This window comes from Parasteatoda tepidariorum, chromosome 11 (assembly GCF_982258835.1).
Source record: "Parasteatoda tepidariorum strain Cologne lab strain chromosome 11, Ptep-v5.0, whole genome shotgun sequence".
Taxonomy (NCBI): domain Eukaryota; kingdom Metazoa; phylum Arthropoda; class Arachnida; order Araneae; family Theridiidae; genus Parasteatoda; species Parasteatoda tepidariorum.
Window position 1 is genome coordinate 32,322,506 of NC_141765.1, and position 24,956 is coordinate 32,347,461.

Consider the following 24,956-nt stretch of genomic DNA (forward strand, 5'->3'; position numbering starts at 1 on the left):
TGGTGTTAAATTGTCTTAATCATATCATTTCTGACATTCTCCTCCGTTTGAAATAGTTTTACTCCTGTTTCTATTGTAGCAGATAACCTTAAACTTCTTCAGATAACCTTAAACAGATTACTACTCATAGATATGAGAAGATGTCTTTTGTAATAGCTGTGCAATAATGTCTTTTGTAATAGCTAAATTTCTCTCATCTATACTGACATAAATTGTTGACAGTTTTTCGGAAAAGTAAGGAAACATGTCAATATCAAATGCAGTTTTCTAATCAGGTGTAAGAAAGAGTTATGAAAACACTGTAATTATAGTACTTTCTTTCACATTGCATATTCAACCTTTGTATTTCATATTTTTATGCATTTAATTATTTTTATCAGGGTAGACTTTTTTTTAATAGAAAAAAAAGCCTGTCTAAAAAAATAGTATTATGCTAACTTAGTTTTATAAATTCTTGTTTATGCATTTAAATTCAAGTCTTGTGTAAAATCAGCTTCTTCTTTTTTTTTTCCCCTTCCTCTTGGTACTTTTAATCTGATTTTCAACAAAATTTGAGAGAGCTCTAAAATGTATTTCTGGTTAAAGGTTAAATATTTACTTGCCTGGTGGGCAGGGAAGAGTGGAAAATACATCAATAAATAGAATTTTAACGACCCTGGCCATGTCGGGCAATATGGTTTTTAAGCCCTGATATGCAATTTTTCAAACGATCATTTGAATAATTATTGAAAGGTGTAAAACGGGGGACCAAAGTGGTAATATTATTAGGTACCAATATTATTTAGAGGTCGAATGAGTACCAATGCTATTCGGGCTCAAAGATTTTGAAAATTAAACTAGGATTTTAAATTTTGTTTTGAGACATTGAAATGTTCCAGAATAAATTATTGCACCACTTTTTGCTAAGTTGAAAAGATGAAGTCATTGAAATATTTGTTAATCTTGAAGCAAAGATGGTTAAGGCTTTAATAATTTAACTGAGAGTGCATTTTAGATGAATATTACCCAAAAATATTCAAAACTTTGTTGTGTAGCATTTCTCTTTTAAATTGCTTTCCCAAGCTCATATATGGTTTAATTAGGTTAATTCTCTTTTAACAAAGCAGAAAAACGAATTGAATGTAATGCTCTGAAACGATGTAAAACTGAAACTAACAAATTTCAAACAAAACATTGCTAATGTGGCAAATAGTCATCAAGAACATCCTTCTCATTTACTAATGAAAAAAAATTTGATTTTATGAAAATAAAAGAATTAGTAAGTTTTTGCGGTCGATGATGAAAAAAAATTTCGCTGCCCCTGGTGTTAACAAATGCATAATTTCAACATACCTTAAGTTACAGAACAATCTGCATCTTTTTTAGAAGATTAAGAAGGGATCAATATTCCTAACAATAACTTAATTTTATTCTTAGAATTTTTTTTTTTTTTTCAGAAAGGAATTTCCTTCTTAGAAATTTTTAAGTTCTGTTCTCAGTAAAGTCAGATGTCCAGGCTTATTAAATTTTTGAAACTGTCCTTTAAAAATTGTCTTCTAGAATTTGAAAAACAAAACGTTAAAAGAATTAAACCATAACCAAAGAATAAGCTGAATTTAACATTTAATTCACTATAGTCTAATGTTACTATATATGTGATATTTACTGAAAACACCCATATATGATTAAAAACATTTATAAAAAAGGTTGAAAAAATTACACCCAATTCAAACTATGTGTAGGGTAAAGTGATCGTCCTTAAGTCTTGAGCACAGTCCTCAGTTCTTATCCTTAATAACTTTCAAACTCTGAGGACAGAAATCCCTCAAATCTTAACTTATGTTCTAAAATGTCGCCGAATTTCTCCGAAAACGCCTCATCTTTTTGTATGCAGTAAAAAATCAAAAATGCCCTTTAATTTTTTTTTCTTCCTCGTTTTGTCTTGCTAAGAATACAAGCGAAAAGCACCAGGCTAAAACTAACTGATGAAAACTCCATACTTCTTTGAAAATACCTTTATCAGAAAAATAAACAAATTTGAACAAGCATGTTCTCTTTCATTTTATATGTGTTAAACCAGGGGTGTCAAACACAAATGCAAACTTGGGCCAAATAAACAATGCTAAACTATAGGTAGGCCGCAAAAAAAAGGTAAAAAAAAATCAGTGTTTACAGAAACAAATATTTTTATTTTGAATAGTACATTGTAATAAGCATATATAAAGTAAAATTATTGTTTGATATTTGACATCTCTTCTCTGCTACTATCTTTCCTATTTCGGGAGAAATTTTATTGGCCGAGACTACTTTCAAAATTGACCCAACGAGAGCTATTAATCAGACAGGAGATTTATTTCATTCATATCAGTGCGAGCAATTTTTTTTCTGTTAAGTACTTCCAAACATGGAAATAATTTCATATGCGAATTTTCGAGTATTTTCAAACCTTGCCGGTAAATATTTGTAAAATTCAGACACACCCACTTCAATGAATTTTGTCTTCAAATTTGAGTCGCACTGAATCTCAACGACTTCCATTTGCATATTACTGGGTACTGAGTCTATATTTATTGAGAAAATCGAAGAAAACAAACAAGATTTGTCTTCCAAAGAATTAAAATAAACCTTGTTTCAAATTCTGTTCTAAGATTTTAAATTTTTTCTGCGTATTTTTGATAAGATGCAGTATCCTTAGAATGGCAGGTGCCGCAAGTCAATTAGAATTTTACATTTTCGAAAGTACAATTTAAAATGATCCGTATAGTTTATAAATAAAGTATATTATTTTATATGCTAGTTTCCTTTCTAATTCACATTTCTATTTTATTTAACCTTGGCGTTGGATATATTGACTGGGCCGCAAAAATGTTCATCTCTGGCCGCATGCGGGCCGCGAGTTTGACACCCCTGTGTTAAACGAATGAAAAATATCTTATGATATGCCGGAACTGCTTAGTAATGAAATCAAGTTTGATGAAGATGTATTAATAAAAGAATTATTATGAAATGAATAATGCCGTCACGTGAAAAATATGAATTGAAACAATCGAAAAATCAGCTGTCAAACGATTATCTTCTAAAAAGTGGAAAAAATTGGAGCGGGCTCCAAAAGCAACGTACCGCGGAACTGGCCCAGTCATTCAGATGCAAAATGTTCATCTGCTACAACAAATAATTTCAAACACGTAAATACATATATCCATCATTCTCTTAAATGAAGTAGTAGCTTTATTTAAAGTGAAATTTTTTTACCTCGATTCCTAATAGAATTTGGTATTTACCGAAAACACTCAAATATAAATAGAAATATTTATAAAAAATAATAAGGTTGAACCATATTTGGTTGAATATTCTCTATATTCGTAAAAGTCGTGAATATATTTAAAGTATTAACAAAAGAATTATTATGAAATGAATAATGCCGTCACGTGAAAAATGTGAATTGAAACAATCGGAAAAATCAACTGTCAAACGATTAACTTCTCAAAAGTAGAAAAATTTGGAGCTGGCTCCAAAAGCAACGTACCGCGGAACTGACCCACTCATTCACATGCAAAATGTTCATCTGCTACAAAAAATTATTTCAAACACGTAAATACATATATCCATCATTCTCTTAAATGAAGTAGCTTTATTTTAATTCCTAATAGATTTTTCTTATACGTAGTCACATTTCATGATAGCTGCAAAGTTATCAGATGACCTTTCTTTATTTGTTTTGTTGGCAAAAAATTAACTTAGGGTGATGAAGCTGATTAGGTAAGACAGATTTAGGAGTGCGTAACCATTTACCTAAGAATTCTGAAGGGTAAGTTCTTTGTTTTTAATTTAGAAAATTGAATATTATTGGCTGAGTACACTACCATAACAGTGCATACTTTTATTACGTTAGATTCAGTATATTCCATAATTACTAACAGCAAGAACACGCAAAATTAATGTAAAATTATACATAGATTTATTTTTGTCATTACATTTATGTATTTATATATTAATTTATAGTATGCATTTTTATACTTATTCAATTTTTTAAACAATATTTCCCTCGATTTTCTATTTCGACACTGTAATTTTCATTTTAAAAGTGATAACTGTTATTTTAGCATTAAAGTAATGTATTTGAGAATTTACATTTTAAAAGGTATATCCTCTTTTTTTCGTATTTATTTATTTGCCATTCGTAATCACTTGTTTTACTTAAAAAAAATCAATCACTACTTTACCACATTATTATGTAATTACAAGATTTAATTGTACACATAAATAAATCAGTGATCTCATATTTTATTCGAAATTTTTCACATTTCATCCTAATTTTGTACTTGTAATTAAAGCTATTTAAATAAATGATTCGTCATGATCTATAAAAATAATATGTACCTAATATTTCAAATAACGAATTAAATCCTACACCTTAAATTATGAAAACCTAGGTGTCAAGAAATGTTTTTCGTTACGTATTTGATATTAACGAAGGTAGGAATGGGTTTATGTATTAAGGAAGGGTATATTGTACACTTAACCGAATTATAGCTCTCCCAACTCCTTAGAATTACGTGAAACTAAAGGTGTTGAAAAAGGTCATTAATAATTTTTATATTTTTTGATAAAAGTATGCTAGGTTTTAGATTGATACTTGTTAATGGTATATTTGTATTTTTCGATCCATTCGAGTCAAGTCCCCTAAAAACCAGATTGCTTTAAATCACTATCATTATTAGATTTTAACCACGATAATCTCGAAAACTGTAATTTATGAACCTTATTCATTTCAGATCTGAACGCCTCTATTACTATCTCTCTCTCTCTCTCTATATATATATATATATATATATATGTATATATATATATATATATATATATATATATATATATATGTATATATATTTGGGACACCCTGTATATATATATATATATACAGGGTGTCCCAAAACGACCGCATAAACCCTGTACAGCTAGATTCCTCGTTGGGGGTACATAAAAACTGCCCAAAGAAGCGTTCCTGTACGATCCATAGTTTACGAGAAAAATACGAAAAACAGTATGACGTCACTGCCGGTGAAAGAAAAAACACTTTATTGAACATATCAACAGCAGTATACTATGCACAATTTACAGCAGAATATGCGCGGCGAACGTTTTAAACATTATCGTCTTGAAAGGTATGCAAATCTTGTTGTTGATATGTCCAATAAAGTGTTTTTTTCTCCCTAGCACCGGCAGTGACGTCATACTTTGTTTTTCGCATTTTTCTCGTAAACTATGGATTGAACAGGAGCGCTTCTTTGGGCAGTTTTTATGTAGTCTCAACGAGGAATCAAGCTGTGCAGAGTTTATGCTGTCGTTTTGGGATACCCTGTATATATATAACTACTACGTTGACATAGCTTCAGTGACGGTTATAAAGCCTTCACAAGGCCCATGGTAGGGGAAACGAAAGGGTCAAAATTATTAAAAATGGCTAAACAGAGAGGGAATGAAGACCTTTTTAATTCAAACGTGAAAAATAAAAATTGCCTGCAGCATAAGACGTAAATTTTAACATATCTGGTAATTTAACTGACTAAAGAACGACAAAAAATTTTATTATGTCAGCATGGAGTGCTCAAAATGTAAATGTCAATTTATTTACTGTGCATTTTAGTAAATTTTTCGTTCTAACTTTAAATTTAAAGTAGTATTCGCGATCGCAACACTCGAATACGCCATCTGGGGAGAGACCGGTTTGCGACTTTACACATTGTCGACTCCCGGGCACTTCTTTGGCACCGTATTTTGAAATTCGCCAATCTTACATTCGCCAAGTCGGGTTTCAAATTTTCTCGCGAAAATCTTCGAATATTAATTCGCGCATGTTTCACTTGCGACATACGATTTAAAAAACGCATGAGTGAACATGAGGTGTGAATAAATTTAGCTGCTTTAAAAAATTTTGTGTATTATCATTCTCTTTTTATTCGGACTTCCTGAAACACATATTTATTTCTTACTTTTTCATTTCCTTTTTAGGATAAAGTTTTGTTGTGGGTGTAGGATATATGAGTAGGGTATAGCTTTTTAATTATTTTTATAAAATTATAGCAAATAATTTATGGTGTCTTTACTAAGTATGTGGACACAATATTCTATAATGCAGCAGGGTTTTGTACCTTATTGTTTAGTTTTTAGAACCTTTAATTTAAGTAACTACACAATTTATGAGTTTTAAGCATTTTCTTTTTATATACGTGTAATGATGAGGAGATTGTTGCTGTCAGCTTTATGCATGAATTTATTCTTTTTTACTTTTCTGACATTGATATCTATGATTAAATTTGATGTAATGATTCCCATTTGCAGTGCCAACAATATTTGCGTCCAAACAATTGTACTTAGATTTGACACTTTTTTGTAAATGTTATGTCCCAAACGATAAATTCCTTCATACGTATTAGCCAACTCCACAGCTTTGGTAGCAAAGACTGAAAAATTTGTAGCAGTTAAAGTATATTTATGAGGTGAACACAATTTTGATTAAAGAAAACTTTTTATGATTTGTAAAATAAAAATATAATGTAAACAGTAAGCATCAACTTTGACATTCTCATATCATAACTGTATAACAATATAAGGACAATCTGTTTATTTATTTCTGATTCATTAAAGACAAGATATTGAGTCAAAAAAGAGAATCTTAACAATTTTTAAATTTAATAATTTTCTTTAAATAAAGAAAGTAGTTTTAAAGCAATTGGGTTGAAAGGCTGAGGACTTACACTTTTCTCAAAAAAATTAATCGATGTTATGATAATAAAACAAAACTCCTGCGATCAGTTATCTCAGCAATAGTAAGATTTTTATTATCAAATAAGAAACAATTATTACCATTCTGCAAGGAACAAATAAAATAAAATAGGTCATACAGTTTTCAGACACACAGACTGCATGACAATCCAAGAATAAATATTTGAACTTTTAAAGCAAATTGCATACAATAAAAGCTATTGTGTAAAAAAAAATTAAAAAACAATTTGTTACAAATGAGACTATTATATAATTCCAGCAACTGAAAAATTCTTTCGGAATTTTAAAGACTAATGAAGACTATTAAATAATAACAGAAAAGTTTTCTGTGTCTCTTTTGTCTCATTTTTGAAGCAGAATATAAATTAAAATACACATCTCACTTTTTCTGATCCTGCTTTTCTCTGAATCTTTCTTATTAAAATAGATGAATCGTGTTAAATTACGTTACCTTAAGTTAGTAAATGTGTTTTCGCACTTAGGAGGAAAAAAAGGCCGAATTTTAGATTGATAATAAATGTAATAATTTTCATAGTATTTTTTCCATATCTTATTTAGAAGCCCAAAAATTGAATAAAAAAAATTATAAAATATATAGACCAATTGTTGAGTTATAGAATCTAATAAGCTGAAGTTGTTATAAAATTATGAATAAAAAGTTACAAGATGGATATGTTATGAAATTAATGAAGCATAGAATGAAAGGATAAATATATATAGCAAAATATATGATAAAATTAATTAGGAAACAATTAAAACGAAGGTGAGTAATTTCAGATATATACAAATAATAGTGATAGAAGCAAGAAAAATGGAAAATATCGGAATTTTCCCTGACGAATTTAAAAAACATTAAAAAAAGTTAAGCAGCCACAACTTTAAGTTTCAATAAATATGATTTGATGTTATAAAAAATAAATTAACTATACGAAAATAGTAGTGAATATGTCATAGATTTGTTTCTTTATGTCATGGCTTCACTAAAAATATTTTTTCTCCTTGTTTTCCTAATAGCACGCATTTTACAGAAAATATTAGAACAAATTTAATGAAAATATTTTCAAATTTTTTTAAAGACTCTCTTATGAAGAAAATACTGTCAATCAAAAGTTGTTCAGTATAAAATATATGCAATTTTTTTAAGATATTGTAAGCATTTTGAAGAATACATATTTTTTCCAAAATAGAAATAATTGATAAAACCTGGTAAAAATGAAGGAAATGAAAATAATTATTTTTCAAACTGAGTAAAATTTTTTTTAATACTTTTATCTTTAAAAATATGTACACTTAATAATGTGATGATTTATATAGGGAATTATTTTTTTAAACTTTGTTTATTAAGATATTCAAAAGAAATTGATTATTCTGAATAATTGACTATTTTATTACTCCAGATTTTTATTTAATTTACAAGAATAGTTTCTATTTGAAATTTTTTTTAATCGAAATATGTATGTAATTAACTGAAATAATTGTGTGTATGTAAATTTTTCTTCCTCTTTCTTTTAAGAAGAACGAAGTATTTTGTTCTCGTTATTTGAATTTTTCTAGTCTTAAACGAGGATAAAATTTTAACTTAATTCAACAAGCAACTTTTAAAAATATCCATGAGCGCGAAGATTCATTTATGACTTTTGCGAGTGCTGTATTGAGGCGAGCGTAGGGTTGCCTCTGAGTGAGGGTTACTAGATAAGGCGGTGAAACAGTTGACAAATAAAACCGCGGCGAGTGGAGGTGCCCGGGAGTCGACAATGTGTAAAGTCGCGCCCGGGAGTCGACAATGTGTAAAGTCGCGACCGGTTTCATGCCTTTAGCCCTTCTCCCTTCTCTCTCCTCCTCTTTTCAGTTATATAGGAATGTACTACGATATTTTCCCTTTTCTTAATATTTTTCCTTTTTACTTAATAAAAATATTTTCTAAAATTTTCGTGATACTTTTCTTTAGAACTATGTTTAATGTAGTTTTCAGTTCCATATAGTTTTTCAAGTTAAAAGATTTTAATCTATATGAAAATCAAGAGAGAAACTAACGTACTTCCTTCCTCTATGACTTTCCACACGCTAATGGGGAAAGCATGTGAAGTTGCCATAGGAAAAGAGTTCTGCTCTACGCCACCTGCAGCCCATTTCGATCGCCAATCAAACGTTTCTCACATAATTGTAATTTTTTTCTTAAATGATAAATTTACATTTCGATACATTATATTCGTTCGATAAAAAGCTGGAAGTGAACTACGAGTGTGAGTCAAATGAAAGTGATAGCCACTGCAAATCTATGATAAATATAATTTTTTTTTTCTAAAGTAGTCTTCATTAGCATTTAGACTTTTGTCTCACTAACGGTAATAAGTCACGTGATTCCCTTTTTATAAAACTCCTTGGGTTGCTGATTCAAAATATCTATAACTGATTCCTTCACGTCATCGTCCAACACGAATCTGGTTCCTTTAAGCTGTTTCTTCTCTTGACCGAAAATGTGGAAGTCGCTAAGTGACAGGTATAGGCTGTATGGGGGATGCTATAACGTAAATCTTGTCCGTTTTTTTTTTTTTTTAAACCACATCAACGACGTGGGAACGGTCACAGTCATACTGTAGGATGTCAATTTTCCAGGTCATTTATTCTTGATTGATCTGACCACCCCAAGCTTTTCATCTTTTGGAGCACCCATTTTATCACGCAACCGTGTTCAATCTAACTTATGGCAGCATTAAAAAACTTTTATTCTCCTCCTATGTGCCACTTTCGTAAAGATACCTGTATGTTATGAGCATGAGTAGCAAATGATGGACCGAACCATGAATACGCTGGGTGAGTTTTCTTACTTTCATTTGACTCGCGCTTTTAAAAACATCCCCTTACTGAAGGCCTAATGGGGAATCCAGCTACCGTTACTGCACCCCGTTGGTGAAAGTGTTCTTTATTTGTTTCATCGTTGCCTAAAATTGAATTTTCATTCCAGTGATGAAGAAGGCTTAGGGTATAAAAAATTAAAAAGAATATTAGAATTTTATAGTTGTTGTTGTTGTTGTTAATTTACGTCGCACTAGAGCTGCACAATGGGCTATTGGCGACGGTCTGGGAAACATCCCGGAGGATGATCCGAAGACATGCCATCACAATTTTGATCCTCTGCGGAGGGGATGGCACCCCCGCTTCGGTAGCCCGACGACCTGCGCGCGAAGTCGAGCACTTTACGGTAGAACAGTTTAACGAGGACCAATACCGCACACCCTCGGTAGAATTTTATAGAAAGAATTTGGCTTTGCCACTGCGTCTGCAGTGGACTGAAAGTGAACGAGCTGAATCCTCCATTAGGAGTTCAGAAAAGACCTCATCAAGAAAAGAGAGTTAAGACTAAATTGAGCAAACAGATTATTCAACTCACACGGTTGCGGTTACGATTTTTAAAATGACACAGTAAAAAAAACTGCCGTTATTTAAGCGGCATAGTTGGAGTGACGTTTTCAGGGGCGCCGGAATGGGAAGTCGCTGTGACTTCCCAAACATATAAATTTCTAATTTATTTGGAGCAATTTATTGTAAAGCTTCTAGGATTAGAGAGAATTAAATAGAAAATGGTTTAGCCTTTAATGTAATTAAAATAAACTATAAAAAAATATCAAGGCTTGAAATTTGGGGTACTGAACAAATCTTGAGGAAAAGAGTGTGAAGTTGCACGAGAGGAACTAAGTCAGAATTTTCGGAGTTTAGCTAGCGTGAAGCGAAACCTCTTGTGAAATTAAAAGAAAAAATTAAGAACCAATAGAAATCAGTTCTTAATGCTTTATTTTAATTTCACAAGATAGCCAATAAAAATTATGTATCTATTAAATTGGTGGGAGGCTTTTTCAAAATCCCTTCCATGCTATGAGAAAAAAAGACACAGATTTATTCAAACTGCGAATTATCAATAGTAATTTTAAAGTAATAATTTGTATTTCCCCCGTTTATATACTGATTTTATTTTATTTATTAACTGGAAAAATTAGGCATAAAGTCACGTTTTCTAAATCTGTACCTATTACTTTATAATCATCCATTTTTTAAATTCAATCCATAAATTAATTCAGCAAATTTTAAATTTATAGTTAATTTTTTTCAAAATTTTTAACCACTTAAACTATATTGTCATTTTAAAATACGATTATCAGAATACCTATTTTATATCTATCCAATATTCGATCCGACTATTCAGATTTACCGATTACTAAATTATTTTCTATTCGATTCGTCGGATAGTGAAAAATTATACCTTTATGTTAGCTGCAAATTATTTTCTTTCTTTTAATATTTATTTATCAAATGATTCATTTTATTTTTATTCTTTCATAGACTAAAATAAAAGTAAAGCATTTTCTCAACAGCTCATTGCTCTTGAAGGGTAAAGCTTTATAATGTAGCAATTGCTAATTGTGTCAATATGGTGAGCATTGCGCACACGCATCCTTTACTTCCAAGACAAACTGGTACTCGCCGATCTGAAGTGGGTTAGCTTCAGACCGCCGTTGGGAATCGAACCCAGTTCTTCACAATACTTCAATGTTTTACCTATTGACTAATTGCAACTCATTGATTGGAATAATTAAGCATAAAGTAGTAAAATCGATAATATATAATGGTGGAAAAATTAACATATTGTGAAATTATTTGCAACAAAATTATTTTTCATGAAAACTAATGAATTACCTATTTATTAATCCAGTGAAAAAAAGGGTAATACTTTGTACTATGTAGACAAAAAACAGAAAAAAAGGGATAATGCATGAAAGAGCATTAATTGACAAACTACATAAGACTAGCGTGACGGGGGAAAAAAATTCTCTTTTTTTATGGGGGGGGGGGAAGAATTTGTTTTTAAAATCTTCTATATTTTTTTAAAAAAAGCTGATATTAATAGGTCGTCACTTGATTTCCATGACATTTTTATTTCAAAATGATTAATTTATATATAAAAAAAGCTTAAAACACAAAATAAAGTTTGAAAATTTTCCATTTCTTATTAAAATTTTATTATGAATTACGAAATGAATCAGAAAATATTATAATTAATTAATCTATTTTTTCTTTTTAATTAAGGTAATATACTAATTATATTATCACATTTATAATACTCACTCGAAAGAACTGACATCATTTAAAAAAATATTTACAAAATCAAATGAAAATAATCTAAATGTATATTTATTGAACTTTTAGAACAAAAATATTTCTTACTGCAAAGTTGGCAGAAAAAACTACTAAAAATGTCTTATAACTTAAATGAAAGTAACAACTGAAACTATAGTCAATAGGTGAACACAATTATTTTCACTGAAACCAAAATGTATAAAATTGTATTTGCATTAAAATTACTAAATTGTACCAAGAATTTACCCCCTCGAGAGCATTTTGCAAACTTTTAATATCATGACAAAAAAGCACAATTTCTTCTCAATTCCCTTGAAATAGGAAAGAATAAATTTTTTCTGAAAAAATAAAGTGAATCCTTCTTTAATACGATTTCCGAAGTCATATTTCGTTGTAATTTCAAATATAAAACAATTGATAATTCAAATATAAAATATTCTGAATCAACAAGAAAGGCATTTTAATACGAAAGTATTTATTTAGAAATAAATATAAAAAAGAAGGCAATTATTTACTCTGATTTTTAGACAGTTATGACAACTGATATTTATGCGCATACAAATCAAATTATTTAAAAAATTGTCAAATACTTTAACAGAAGGCACTGAATGTGTGCATTTGAATTAAATAACTATAAACTTTCTTTAAAAATAAAACTAAGCTTTACTAGAGAAATAAAAAAATTTAAAACTTTGTTTAATGAATTCATATTTAGATAATTAAATTCAATAATATTTAGATCTTATGAAACATAATCGATTTCATTTTTTAATTTCCTTCTGTGCCATTGATTCGCAGCTTCCAAGGATTTCTTCAAAATTTGAGGGGAGATTAATTGGTATTTTACGACATCGCTGAATATTTACTTGCTTGGCCGGGTATTAGGGTAAAAAATTCATGTCACGAGCACGTCGGGCACTTTAATTTTCAAGCCGTGCTCATAACAGTATTTCCCAAATGTAATTTTAATTTTATACTTTCATACTTAAGGTATACACTACATTAATAAATATGAACTTTAAAAGGCGAAATATAAACAACTGAATTAAACAAATGTCGAATAAACAAAACCCTTATCACAAAAAAAAGTCGAAATTGAAATTACTAGGAACACAGAGAAATTTTGCACGCTATTCCTTATTTTAATTCAAATATTTGGCTAGATTAGTGACAGTTTAGATTGAATTATAAATATTCATAGTTTATTATACCCTTTTATTTCTCCCTTAAGTATAAATGATTGTATGAGTATGTATTGTATTAAGTTTCTCTCATAAAAGCATTAACTTTTAAAGAATTTAATATAAATAAATTATTTTTTCATGGCGATATATATTTAATTTGAAGGAAGGAATTTATTTCTTCCCTTACATCTGCAGGGTTATTCATTCCGCAATTATTATTATTATTTATGCTCTGTTTTGTTTTGATTCAACTTCTGAACTCAGAATATCTATTAACTAATTTTTTATCCAGATAAAATTAGCAAGTATACCTGTAAAAATGACTAGTTAAAAAAAGCTATAAATTTGTAAAATAAAATTATGTTTTATTGCTAGAAAATAATGTAGTTATTACAATAGTAAATAATTTTTCTGTAATCATAAAATAAAAATACTTCACTTTCCTTAAGAGAAATGCAACTTTTTTTAATGGATAAGGGCACATTTTTAAAGGGACTTTTTTTTCCTTACTAGTCTTAAATACCAGCACCCACGAGTTAATACATAAAGCGAAAATACCTAAAAAGCTTCCTGAAGCAGACGATTATTAAGTCAATAATTTAAAATCTCTTTCACTTTTTAAAAGTGATCTTTTATCTTTGATGAATCCAAACTAAGTAATAAAATATAATAATAATAATAAGTGGGAGAAGATTTGAATAGAAAAAATGGATTAGTGGATGTAATAATCTTAATTTTTGTTCAGCAAATAAAATTTTTTTTTAGTTATGCAATCAATTCAAGAAAAATTTGCATTTTTGCTAAATATTGACCCTCCTTGCCCCCCCCCCACGCTACCCCTGTGATACTAGTTTCAGTTCTATAAACAAAAAACTTCCTCAGTGTCATGACGTCAAAAATGATGTTACGGCGCTGACATTTTGACGTTATGACACTAAGAAAGGTTCTTGTTCATCGAATTGAAACTATCGTATGTCAATTTATGCACTTTCATTTGTGCTTTATTCATGTTGTTTTTTTTTAATTATTAATGATTCAGTTAAATTAGAAATTTCTTTCTGCAAAATGGGAATTTCCCCCCCTCCTAAAAATATAAGTTCGCCGCTCCTCTGAATATATTTAATACGATTAATGAGGACGTTAGACATAAATGAATTGAGCAAAATGCAGCAAAAAAATATATGTATTTTCTTCTACTTTTCCATTTAAATAAAAACGCGTTAAGTTGAACGAACTGAATACGTTGAAAATTTATAACATTCTTTTTTATTCATCTCTACCAAGCACTGCTTTTTTCTATGCTATAAATATCGTTACAATTGTATTTTAAGTTTTTTTTACAGCGAGGATCTCATTTTGGTTTTGAAAAAAGTGTTGCCATTTGAAAATTTTGTAATTCTGTTTTAAGTTATTTTATAATTACCCTGTATTTAATAATTAAGTTTTAATGATTAGTTTATTTATCCATAGTCAATTATTAAAATAATTTATTGCTGCTCGTTTTATTTTAAAGTACTGAAATATACCTCTCCGAGATTTGTCTGATCTGTGAAATCTGAAGTCATGAAAAACTGCCAAATTAATCAGAAATTACTTCCTGTAAAATTTCATTATTTCGTTATCAACGCAGGTGAGACTTTCACTTTTACTTTTCATTATTGGTCTTTCATCTAATTTTACAAATTATTATTTTTAGAAAAATGTAGCTTTGTTTTGCATTAAACTATATTTACCTTTTAATTTATTTAATAAAATCTTATTCTTTAGGAGTTTTTTTTTTTTGTGTGTTTTCGTTAGGTAATCTAAAATCTTGAACCATCATTAAAGAAATTTTTTCCCCATTTTCTCTTTCACTTATGAAACTTTCCAAGTTTCCAACCTTTATTGATAAATTTTTTGCATTTACAAACAATTAAAATAAGTGGATTCTAGTTTTCTAGTGTCTTACGACGAAGTTAAACTGCGACGAATTGTGCTCACTACGAATTGTCACTCCGTCCCCTTGTAACCAACAATAAGCAAATTACAAACTTTTTCGAATTATTTTTTCCCCGTAAATATATGTATTTCATCGAAAGTGCAAAAAATTGTGCTTACGACAAATTGTAGCTGATACGAATTATGCTAGCGACAAATTGTCCCTGCGACAAATTGTGGAAGGCGAATTTTTGCCACTACGAACTGCTCGTGACGAATTGATGCAGTACTATTAATTTGTGATCTTAAGGTTTGTATTTTTTTTTTCAATTTTAGCAAGAAATCTTAAAATATACGCTAAGGGATGATGCTAAAAATATGCGTTACGTGATTACAAAACATTTTATATACTCAGTAAATGACCGATGACTCCACACTAAAGCGAATGATCGGGAAGGTCAGATGAAGACGAGTTGGAAGAAAAATTGCTCGGTCTGTTAAGTCAAAATGCTTGAAACTTCTAGACTGATTTTGGTATTTTTAAAGTACAGTTGTAATTATGAGTGTGCTGAGCACTATTAATGTTAGAATTTAATGTTGAACCTCTTTCATTTTAGGTATGGCGGGGGTGATGCCATTTCTTGCTGTTTATGCAATGAACTTAGAAATTCAAGCCGTTGTTGTAGGATACGTGTTTGCCATCTTAAGCTGTGTGACGTTTTTTTCTCGTCCTTTAATTGGAGGCTGCGTGGATTACTTTCAAAACCTCAAAATCTGTGTTGCAATCCTTTTATTTTCTGCTATGGTAACAACGATGGGCTTAAATGCAATTCCACAACCAACTAATGTCAAAAGCTTGAATTCAGATTTTCTTTGTTTTGAAAACAGAACTTACGCTAGCAATTTAAGTCTGTGCGAGAAGTCAAGTTGTACAGAAAATTGTTATTTTCAGTGTTCAAACAACGAAGTCGTTTTAACTAAGTATAATGAATTCACTAATTTATCGAACTGTTATCTTCTTAAAGACTGTGCAATTAATACCTCTCATTTAACTGCAGGGGATTGTTCAGGCGTTTTAAAATCGAATACTTCTTTTTTAGAAAATAATTTGCAAATAATTATGTGGAGCATTTTTACAGCTTTACTATATATTTCGTATGGTTCCATAACTTCGCTATCCGATGCAGCCTGTTTTTCTCTTTTGGAATCAAAGCCCTTTTTATATGGAAAACAACGCTTATGGGGTACTATAGGTTGGGGAACATTTGCCCTTCTGAGTGGGCTTTTAAATCAATTATTCTCGTCAAAAAATTCAAAATATAATTTTTCTCCAGGATTTTATATGCTAGTTATTCTCTATTTAATTGATGTAATTGTCATTAAACGGTTTGATATAAAAGAAATAAAAGTGACGAAAAATATTTTCCATGATGTATCTCGATTAATTATTAAACCAAAAATTTTTATATTTATCACTGAAGTTTATTTTGTCGGCGTATTCATTGGCTTGTCTAGATCATATATATTTTGGTATTTGAGGCTATTGAATGCTGACCAGCTATTATTAGGGTGTATTTCTTTAACTCAGTGTTTTTTAGGAGAACTGCCGTTTTTCTTTTTTGCTGGTTGGTTCATTTCTAAAGTTGGACATTTAAATACTTTTACTGTATCATTTATAGCAAATGCTGCAAGGTTTATACTTTACTCCTTTATAAAAAATCCTTACTTGGGACTTCCAATTGAACTCTTGCAAGGACCAGCATTTGGAAGTTTTTATTCTTCCATGACATCTTATGCCAAATCAATAGCACCAGAAGGCACAGAAGCAACAGTCCAAGGAATAGCAAGTGGAGCCTTTGAAGGATTGGGTAAGTAAAATTTTAAAATATTCACAGTTGTCGCCAATAGTGCAGCACTGTTACCCTGCCCCTTCTCATGTATAAGAGATTATGTATGAAGACTATTTCTTTCAATCCTTGATGCTTCATCAACTATGAAAGGACAAATGTAAAGAGTAATATGAATTTATGCATTAGAGTTATCATAACTCTAATGCATAAATTCATATTACTCTTTGCATTTAGTTATGTTATAACAGAGAGTAAGAGTTATGTACAGGGTGATTATAAATAAAATATAAGTTTCAAAAAGCTCTGAAAAAGAACCACCGATAAAAATGACACAGTGGACCTTTACAGAATAACTACAGTACTAGTTGATTTGAGAGTGGATTTTCTGTTGCCGATATTCAGCAATTCTGTGTCAGCATATTCTTTCAAATGTAAATTGGCTTCTGTTTGTTGCCCACAAAATATTCCATCGCCATTCATGGTCTTCTCCCATGCGAGCTAGAAATTTTAAAGCAAGTTAATATCTTGCTGGTGGTGTCAGCAAGAATCAATTCCTGCACGTAAGTAATTTTGTTTGGATAGCAATGTAGACTATTGCGAAGAATTACATGCACTCTGCTCACATATATGTACAATGTTCAGTCAATTTCTCGTGCTTTACACAGTTGCACAACATCACTCGACTCATTCCGCACTGCTGTGGCCATTTCTTCACTGACTTCGAATCAATTGAAAAAATTATTTTCCGCCTTCTACCAAAATGCACATCAGAACCTGTCTTTTTGAATTTTTTGAATCACTTTCTTCAAACCCACGACAGTTATCTGACCAACGCCTTTTTTCATACTCTTGAGTGTCCGGAACTTTTGCGGAGCTACTGGTGCACAGTCATTGCTCCTGTAAAAAGCTTTACAAGCAAAGCGCAATCTTTCACTGAGACAGTCATGACGAACGTCTCAGACGTGAAATGAGGAAAAGCCGTGTATCCACAACACCTTATGATAAATGTAGTAACCAATTTAGTAGTCCGACGCAATGAACATAAATTGCGCAGTGGGGTGAAATAAGAAAGATGTCATAACGTCCGGACTATTAACTGAACACTCGAATCGTGTATCTAAATGTGTGCTTTGTTTAAGCCGATTTCATCGCAAATCTAAGAGATTTTTATATCGTTTTTTAACAGATATTGTTAGTTTTTTACGCAGGTTTTCAATAATCCTGGCATTTTTAATCCGGTATTATTACGACTTGCTATTTTCAAATAAGGCATTTTAATTATCATATTTGACGTGCTTTTCTGTGCTGACTTAATCATTAGTCCATGTTATTTTTGAATCCTTTTTTCTTTTTTTTTTCTTTTCTTTTTTATGAAAAAAAAACTCGATATTTTTAATACAATATTGCTACAAAATGCGAAATGCGAAAGGGGGGTATTTAGACTGTTTACTGATCTTGAACTTTGTCTCTAACTTTTTGCAGCTTAAAAAGTTGCTGAAAATACCGTTTTAATATTTAACAATTATAAAATCTAATATATTTCACTAAATATAAATTTAGTAAAGTTAAAAATATACTGAACTGAATCCCAGTTGAATGCTGAATCATACTTTGAGGTATCACGCGTTTTCGTTTTAGTTTAAATTATTTTTGACCTCATACAATTTCTTTAATTAAAATATTTAATTTGCATTTATCTTGCTCAATAAAATATTTATCTATTTTTTATTTTTTACTTTCATTCAAGAATATTACAGTTAATTTATTTTAAAATAGACTTTTGCTCGTACAATGACGTTATAAAAAAACCATCATATTTTTCAAATCTTTGTTTTTTTAGATGCATCTATTTTCGATTTTAAAAAAAAGTGAACATTTTTATTTTGAAAATTTTCAGTTTGGTATTCCTCAGTTTTGAAAGAATTTCAACTAATTAATTTAACTTTAATTTAATGAATTTTAACTAAATTGACTGATAAATAAATAGAATAAAAAGAATTAAGATCATAAAAAAATTATAATTATTTAAACGAGTTTTATTTCATGCAGATATATTACTAAATTGACTTATAAAAACAATTTTGTCTGAAGCACTGATTTTTATATTAAAATCATCTATCATAATTACCGTCAACATGTATAAATGCTTGGCACGCAGAGTTTCATTCTAAAAGATAGTGCACTCTAAATTCCGCTTTCCCATCGCAATTATTAATTCCTTATAAATAATTATTAAAATAATTTAAATCAAAATATATCAATTAGTATAAATTAAAATAAAATGCTTTTTATTAAAAGGAGCTTGCACAGTGTTTCTATTCGATATTGTAATTTTTTTAAAAATTGTGCTTAGTCTAGGATAGGGCGCATTTATAAATCTTGCAGGGGGCACATATAAGTCTATTAGTACACCACTGCAACAGCAATTTTCATGGCTTTCCTCTCCATGTAATGCAATTTCGTGTTAGTTTAGAAAAATAGCTGATCCATTTAGAAATTATCTCACCTTCTTAATATAAAATTAGAATTATAAGACTGTGGGAATGAACTTAAGTACTGGTTACACGCTTTGGTATATATATATATATATATATATATATATATATATATATATATATATATATATATATATATATATATATATATATATATATATATATATATATATATATATATATATATATATATATATATATATGTATATATATATATATATATATATATATATATATATATATATATATATGTATATATATATATGTAACATAAAAAGCTTCAATTAATCTTTTTATGTTAGTTTCTTCGTTATAAAACAACTCCTAATTTATTACTACTTAATTCTTCAAATCGAAGCACTTTATGATACTTTTAAAAAACCACATCCTGTTTCTAAATCTATTTTTAGCCAACTATACATAAATTTAAATAAAGATATTTTTCCTTTTAAGCTTCGTGAGAATCGCGTGATCTATTTAATTAACCAATAGTAATTTCTGAGAAGTCCCTCTTTTCCCTAAATAGAGGCATTTTAGGATTTTTTGCAAGATTTTCCCTACCAGAAAGACTGTTTGCTGATGGAGTAAACTTCACTTTTTCGCTCCCACTCAACTAAGAATGATCAAATAAAAGTTACTCTGATTTAATTAAAATCCTGTGTCTGTTTTCCTGCTCGGTCCGACTGCATCATTTTACAAGCCGAGCAGGATTATAAGAACTGATGAAACGGGCGCAGGATAATATTAAATACTTCTTCAAAAAATAAAAAATTAACTAAAAGAACACACTTCTACTATGGAAGATTTGAGCCTATTAACGAACGGATCGAAGACTTCACAGCGAAATCTCTAACTTCAATCTTCCTTTAGAATGCTTAGCAGTTTATTGCCAATGCTTCGAAATTAATTGGATTTGGATGAACCCTGGCTGGCGACACTTTCCCCTTCTACCCAGAAATCGAAAGCATAGTCTGCAAATTTATCAATTTCGGCGTTAGTCAGTGACTCATCTTAACGAAGAAGATGGTTTATTCCCCTTTTCAACTAACTCTTCTCGTGTTTACTCTTGGAATGGTGCGACTATGGAGAAAACTAGAGAGCCTAGAGTAAAAGAGAGTGGACAAGGGAGAAACGATTCCTGATTGGTGGACAGAAAAACTTTACCGCCGGAGGCGAGAGTGGAAAATTCGCCATTGGAATTACATGGAGTGAAAATTATCTGACTCAAAAAAATTATGTTCTGTATCAATAAATGCATGTAATAAGTTCATTACTTACTTTTTTTCAATAAGAAACTTCACAGTTACAGTAAATGTTAAAATTATGGCTGAAAATTTGGATAGTTGTTAGTTATTAGAATTTATCCTTATTATCACTTACTTGCGTGCATATAAAGTTATGTTTATCTCATTGTAAAGAGAACAAGGTGATGAAATAACTAATGGTTAGATAAGAATAAATGTATTTACTTTTAATGCACATAATTTCTATCTAAATTAATTATAAATTTTAAGATTTGAGCATCTTTTTATCAAAACTTCAGAAGTGCAGAGTTTGGCGATATTACTTTGACATGTTGGCGCGTTACAATGTTACAATGCGCGTTACAAAGTAGCATTTGTTTACTTTTCGTTACCAACTGTATAAAATGCTAGTTTGTTTTAAATTTCAACTAATTATGGAAATTTTTGTTTACAATTTGTTGAAATAAACAATACCTTTTCAGGTGAATATGCGAAAATTTTTTCCTGAAAAAGTAATAAATAATAATAAATTATATAATTTGTATTATTAATTATTATTTCTGAAATAAATGGCATGATCATTATTAATTTTTATATTTTATTTAAGGCATTTATTAAAAGCTGAAGTCTTTTCATTAGTCTTTTTTTTTTTCATTGACGTTAATTTTTTAACAATTTCAGATGCTAGACAATGTTTCTTAAAAAATCTGTAATATCATGTGCTTTCCAATCTTAAAGTTTATATTATTGGTACTTTAGTATATACTCTTAGAATAACAGAACCTTTAGAATAACACCAAATGAGCGAGTGGCGCCAATTTCGGTGTATCATCTGGCAACCCCCTTGGACAAAAATCCGTCGGCAGCGCATGCGCTCTTGGATATTGTCATCACTCTTTTCAATACAGGCACTCTAGAGAAAACATTAAGAAAGAAAAAAAAATGTTTCGTTTGCTTCACCTTTTCGAGAATTCCATGCCTCTAAAGACCTGTTCCATATTTTTGATTTCCTGTCTATTTCAAAGTGACAGCGATTCTACATTTCCAGAAGTTCATCTTGGTGGCTACGATTCTGTTCGCGTGTGCAGTTTAGTGATAATGCAGTGATTCGCGCAGTGATTCCCAGTGTTTAGTGATAATCCTCGATAGAAATTTCTTCAATGGTATTTATATAATGAAAATTTACTTCGATCCGTGCTTTTGTTTTGATAATAATTTTGAAATATTTTTTGATTATCAAAATATTTGGTGTTTGAACAGCAAAAATAATAATAGATTTTGGTTATATTCCGAATTTTTTTTTCTCATTCTTGATATTTCATTGTGATGATTATTAATTTTTATGATTATGAATTTTTCATGATTATTAATTTTTATTCATTGTTCTTATTTTGATTGTTTATTTATGCATTTTCAAAAACTTATTGTTATTGAAATTTACTTATTCTTTGAGGAATTTTATTTTATTAAATTGATTTAATATGATTAGCATAAAAATGTTATAGGATATTTAGTTTCGTTTTAATTATATTATATGTTATGAAATAGGATCAATTGAATATTTTTGTAAAATTTAAATTCTGTGTTAGTGTTTATCGTAAGGTGAGGATAAATAAGCAACTATGACATTTAATTTACTTCTAAATGCTATATTTATTGTTAAATTTTATTTTGATTATTATTTAAATGCCCTTACGGAGTGGCAAAAACTACAATTTTAACATGGATGAAAATGCCAAAAGCAATACAGATAATTCTGAAAAAGAATTAAGTGATAATTTACAAAAATTAAGTATGGATCAAAGTGCACAGGATAAACCAGACATACTAGTCTTTGAGCCTGACATTGGTGTTCAATTCACATCCTGGCTCAAACATTTCGAAAAACAAACTCTAGATGCTAAATGTAATGATGAATGGAAAGTTAGAAATTTTCAAAAATTCATTAAGGGTTCAGCTTTGAAATTGTATATTAATAACTGTCTTAATTGTAATTCATATCAAGAAATAGTTGAAATTTTTAGAGAGCATTATTTTTCACCTCCCTTTGGCTTTAATGATTTTCAAAATTTAAAATTTTCTGGCCAAGCTAAAGACCTAAATTCATATTTTACCGAAAAGGTAGAGTTGGGTCGAAAAATAAATTTAAGTAATGATCATATCATTGAAGGTCTATCTATTGGTTTGCCCCACCAAATTAAAACACTTTTGGTTTTAAAGGAACCCAAAACCCCGATTGAATGGCTCACTATTGTTTCGAAAATAATTCATGATGTACCTACGGTCTTACCCCAAACTGAAAAATTACCAGAGTCTAAATTTAATGGGTATAGACCACAATATCAAGGGTGGGTACCAAGGCGGCCATTCTTTAACAACTCTAGTAATCCAAATTATAATCCTCGACAAAATCAAAATTTTTCCCGGCCTAGTCAAAGTTATAACCAACAATCCCAATTTAGACCCAGAATTCAAAATGAAAAGTTTCAAAGAAATAAACAACAAACTAGTCATTTCGCCCAGGCTTCCCAGGAGTTGCCTCCTAAGCCATGTAAATACTGTGATAAGCTCGGTATAACCAATGCTTATCATTGGGGCCAAAATTGTGTAAACAAACCTAATTCTTTTATGGCTGAGAATCAAACTCAGCATAAACAAGAAAGTGACCAACCACAAAATTGACAACTAATAGTATCCGGATACATACAAAATACTTATGACGACTATGAAAGTGACAAATACCCGATTTTGACAAATAAAACTATCCTGTTAAATATTGATACAGGTAGTACTTTAAATATCATCCCTACTAAACTTTTTGAAAAACTTAATGTCCAAAAAGAAAGGAAAAACTTTGTTAATGTAAAACAAACAAAAGGTATTTTGCAACTTGACCAAACTTGTACTTTAAATTTAAAAATTGGAAAAATAGCTAGGTCAGTGGAATTTTATATTTTAAATACTGATCTACCTTATGCCATATTGGGTTTAAAGGAATGTAATGGGTTTAAATTTGTGATAGATTGTGTTGAACGAGTTGTAATGCAAAATCAGAGAAAACTGATCACTTTTTCGGATTATAAAAGCAACTTGTCTTTACACATTTCTCCTGAAATCCAGGTTAATGATTGCAACAAAAATACCAATAGAGAAAATAAAGCTAAGAATAAAAATAAGAAAAGTAGAAATAAGAGAAAAAATGTTAAATCAAATAATAATAAACAAAAGGAAGAATTTGTTATGGAAAATAAAATTTTGGACGTGAGAATAAACAAAGATAAAAATGTAAACAAAGTGAATTTAAGGAAAAATAAGAAAAATGGGATAAGAAATAAAGATTTAAATAGCAAAACTGAAAATAATCTTGAATTTTCAAATGTTCTTGAGACTAAATGTGATAATGGTGCGCAACATTGTCAAAATCATGTTGATGGGATTATGCAAATTCAAGATGATGAAAAAAATTCCCAACTTCAGGAAATTTTAGAAGATTTTTCAGATATTTTTGCTAAAGATATATATGATGTAGGGACAATAAGAATTGAACCTCAAAGGGTAAGATTAACATCAGACTTACCAGTATCCTTACGAGCATACAAAACTTCCCCAAAACAACAAGGGGAAATAGATAAACAAATTGAAGAATTGTTAAAGCATAATATAATTAAAGAAAGCTCTTCTCCCTATTCTGCTCCAGTAACTCTAGCTTATAAAAAAGATGAAAATAAAAAAAGTAGATTGTGTATAGACTTCAGAAAATTAAATCAAATTACTAAATCGGATGCAGAACCATTACCTCTTATAGAAACTCTCATAGATAAATTAGGGAACAGTGTTTATTTTAGTAGGCTAGATATGGTAAGTGGTTATTGGCAAATTCCAATCAACCCTGAGGACACTGAAAAACTTGCTTTTGTCACCAATAGTGGGTTAAACGAATGGTTAAGATTGCCATTTGGGTGGAAGAATGCCCCTAGTATTTTTCAAAGAACAATACGTAGAATACTCACTAAATATAAAGTTTCATTTGCTACTAATTATTTTGATGATATCATAATTTATTCTAATAAATTTGAAGAACATTTAAATCATCTAAAGGAAATTTTTGAAATATGTAGATTTGAAAACTTAAAATTAAAAGCTTCTAAATGTTCTTTTTTGCAAACTAAAATTCAATTTTTGGGATATGAAATATCTAATGGTGTAGTAACTCCTGATAACAACAACATTGAAGCAATTAAAAACTTGAAACCTCCAACTAATGTTAAATGTCTTCAACGATTTTTAGGTTCAATAAATGCGTATAATAAATTTATAAATAATTATGCTAAAATTAGAGCACCATTAAATAATCTCTTAAAAAAAAATACA

The 24,956-nt window shown here is 29.6% G+C and overlaps 1 protein-coding gene across 4 annotated transcripts in view; it reads left to right on the forward strand.

The window, feature by feature from the left end:
* Positions 1-3,456: 3,456 nt before the first annotated feature.
* Positions 3,457-24,956, forward strand: part of LOC107436979 (major facilitator superfamily domain-containing protein 6-B) — a 28,689-nt gene continuing 7,189 nt past the window's right edge. Inside the window, exons 1-3 of one of the 4 annotated variants that reach the window (XM_016048827.5) lie at positions 3,457-3,787; positions 14,593-14,709; positions 15,614-16,864. In XM_016048827.5, the coding sequence (XP_015904313.2) occupies positions 14,643-14,709; positions 15,614-16,864 (1,318 nt within the window). In that variant the 5' untranslated portion in view covers positions 3,457-3,787; positions 14,593-14,642. Of the gene's footprint in view, positions 3,788-9,325; positions 9,577-14,592; positions 14,710-15,613; positions 16,865-24,956 lie in introns of those variants that run through there. The other 3 variants (XM_016048828.4, XM_016048826.4, XM_043042145.3) reach the window with 3 other exon arrangements.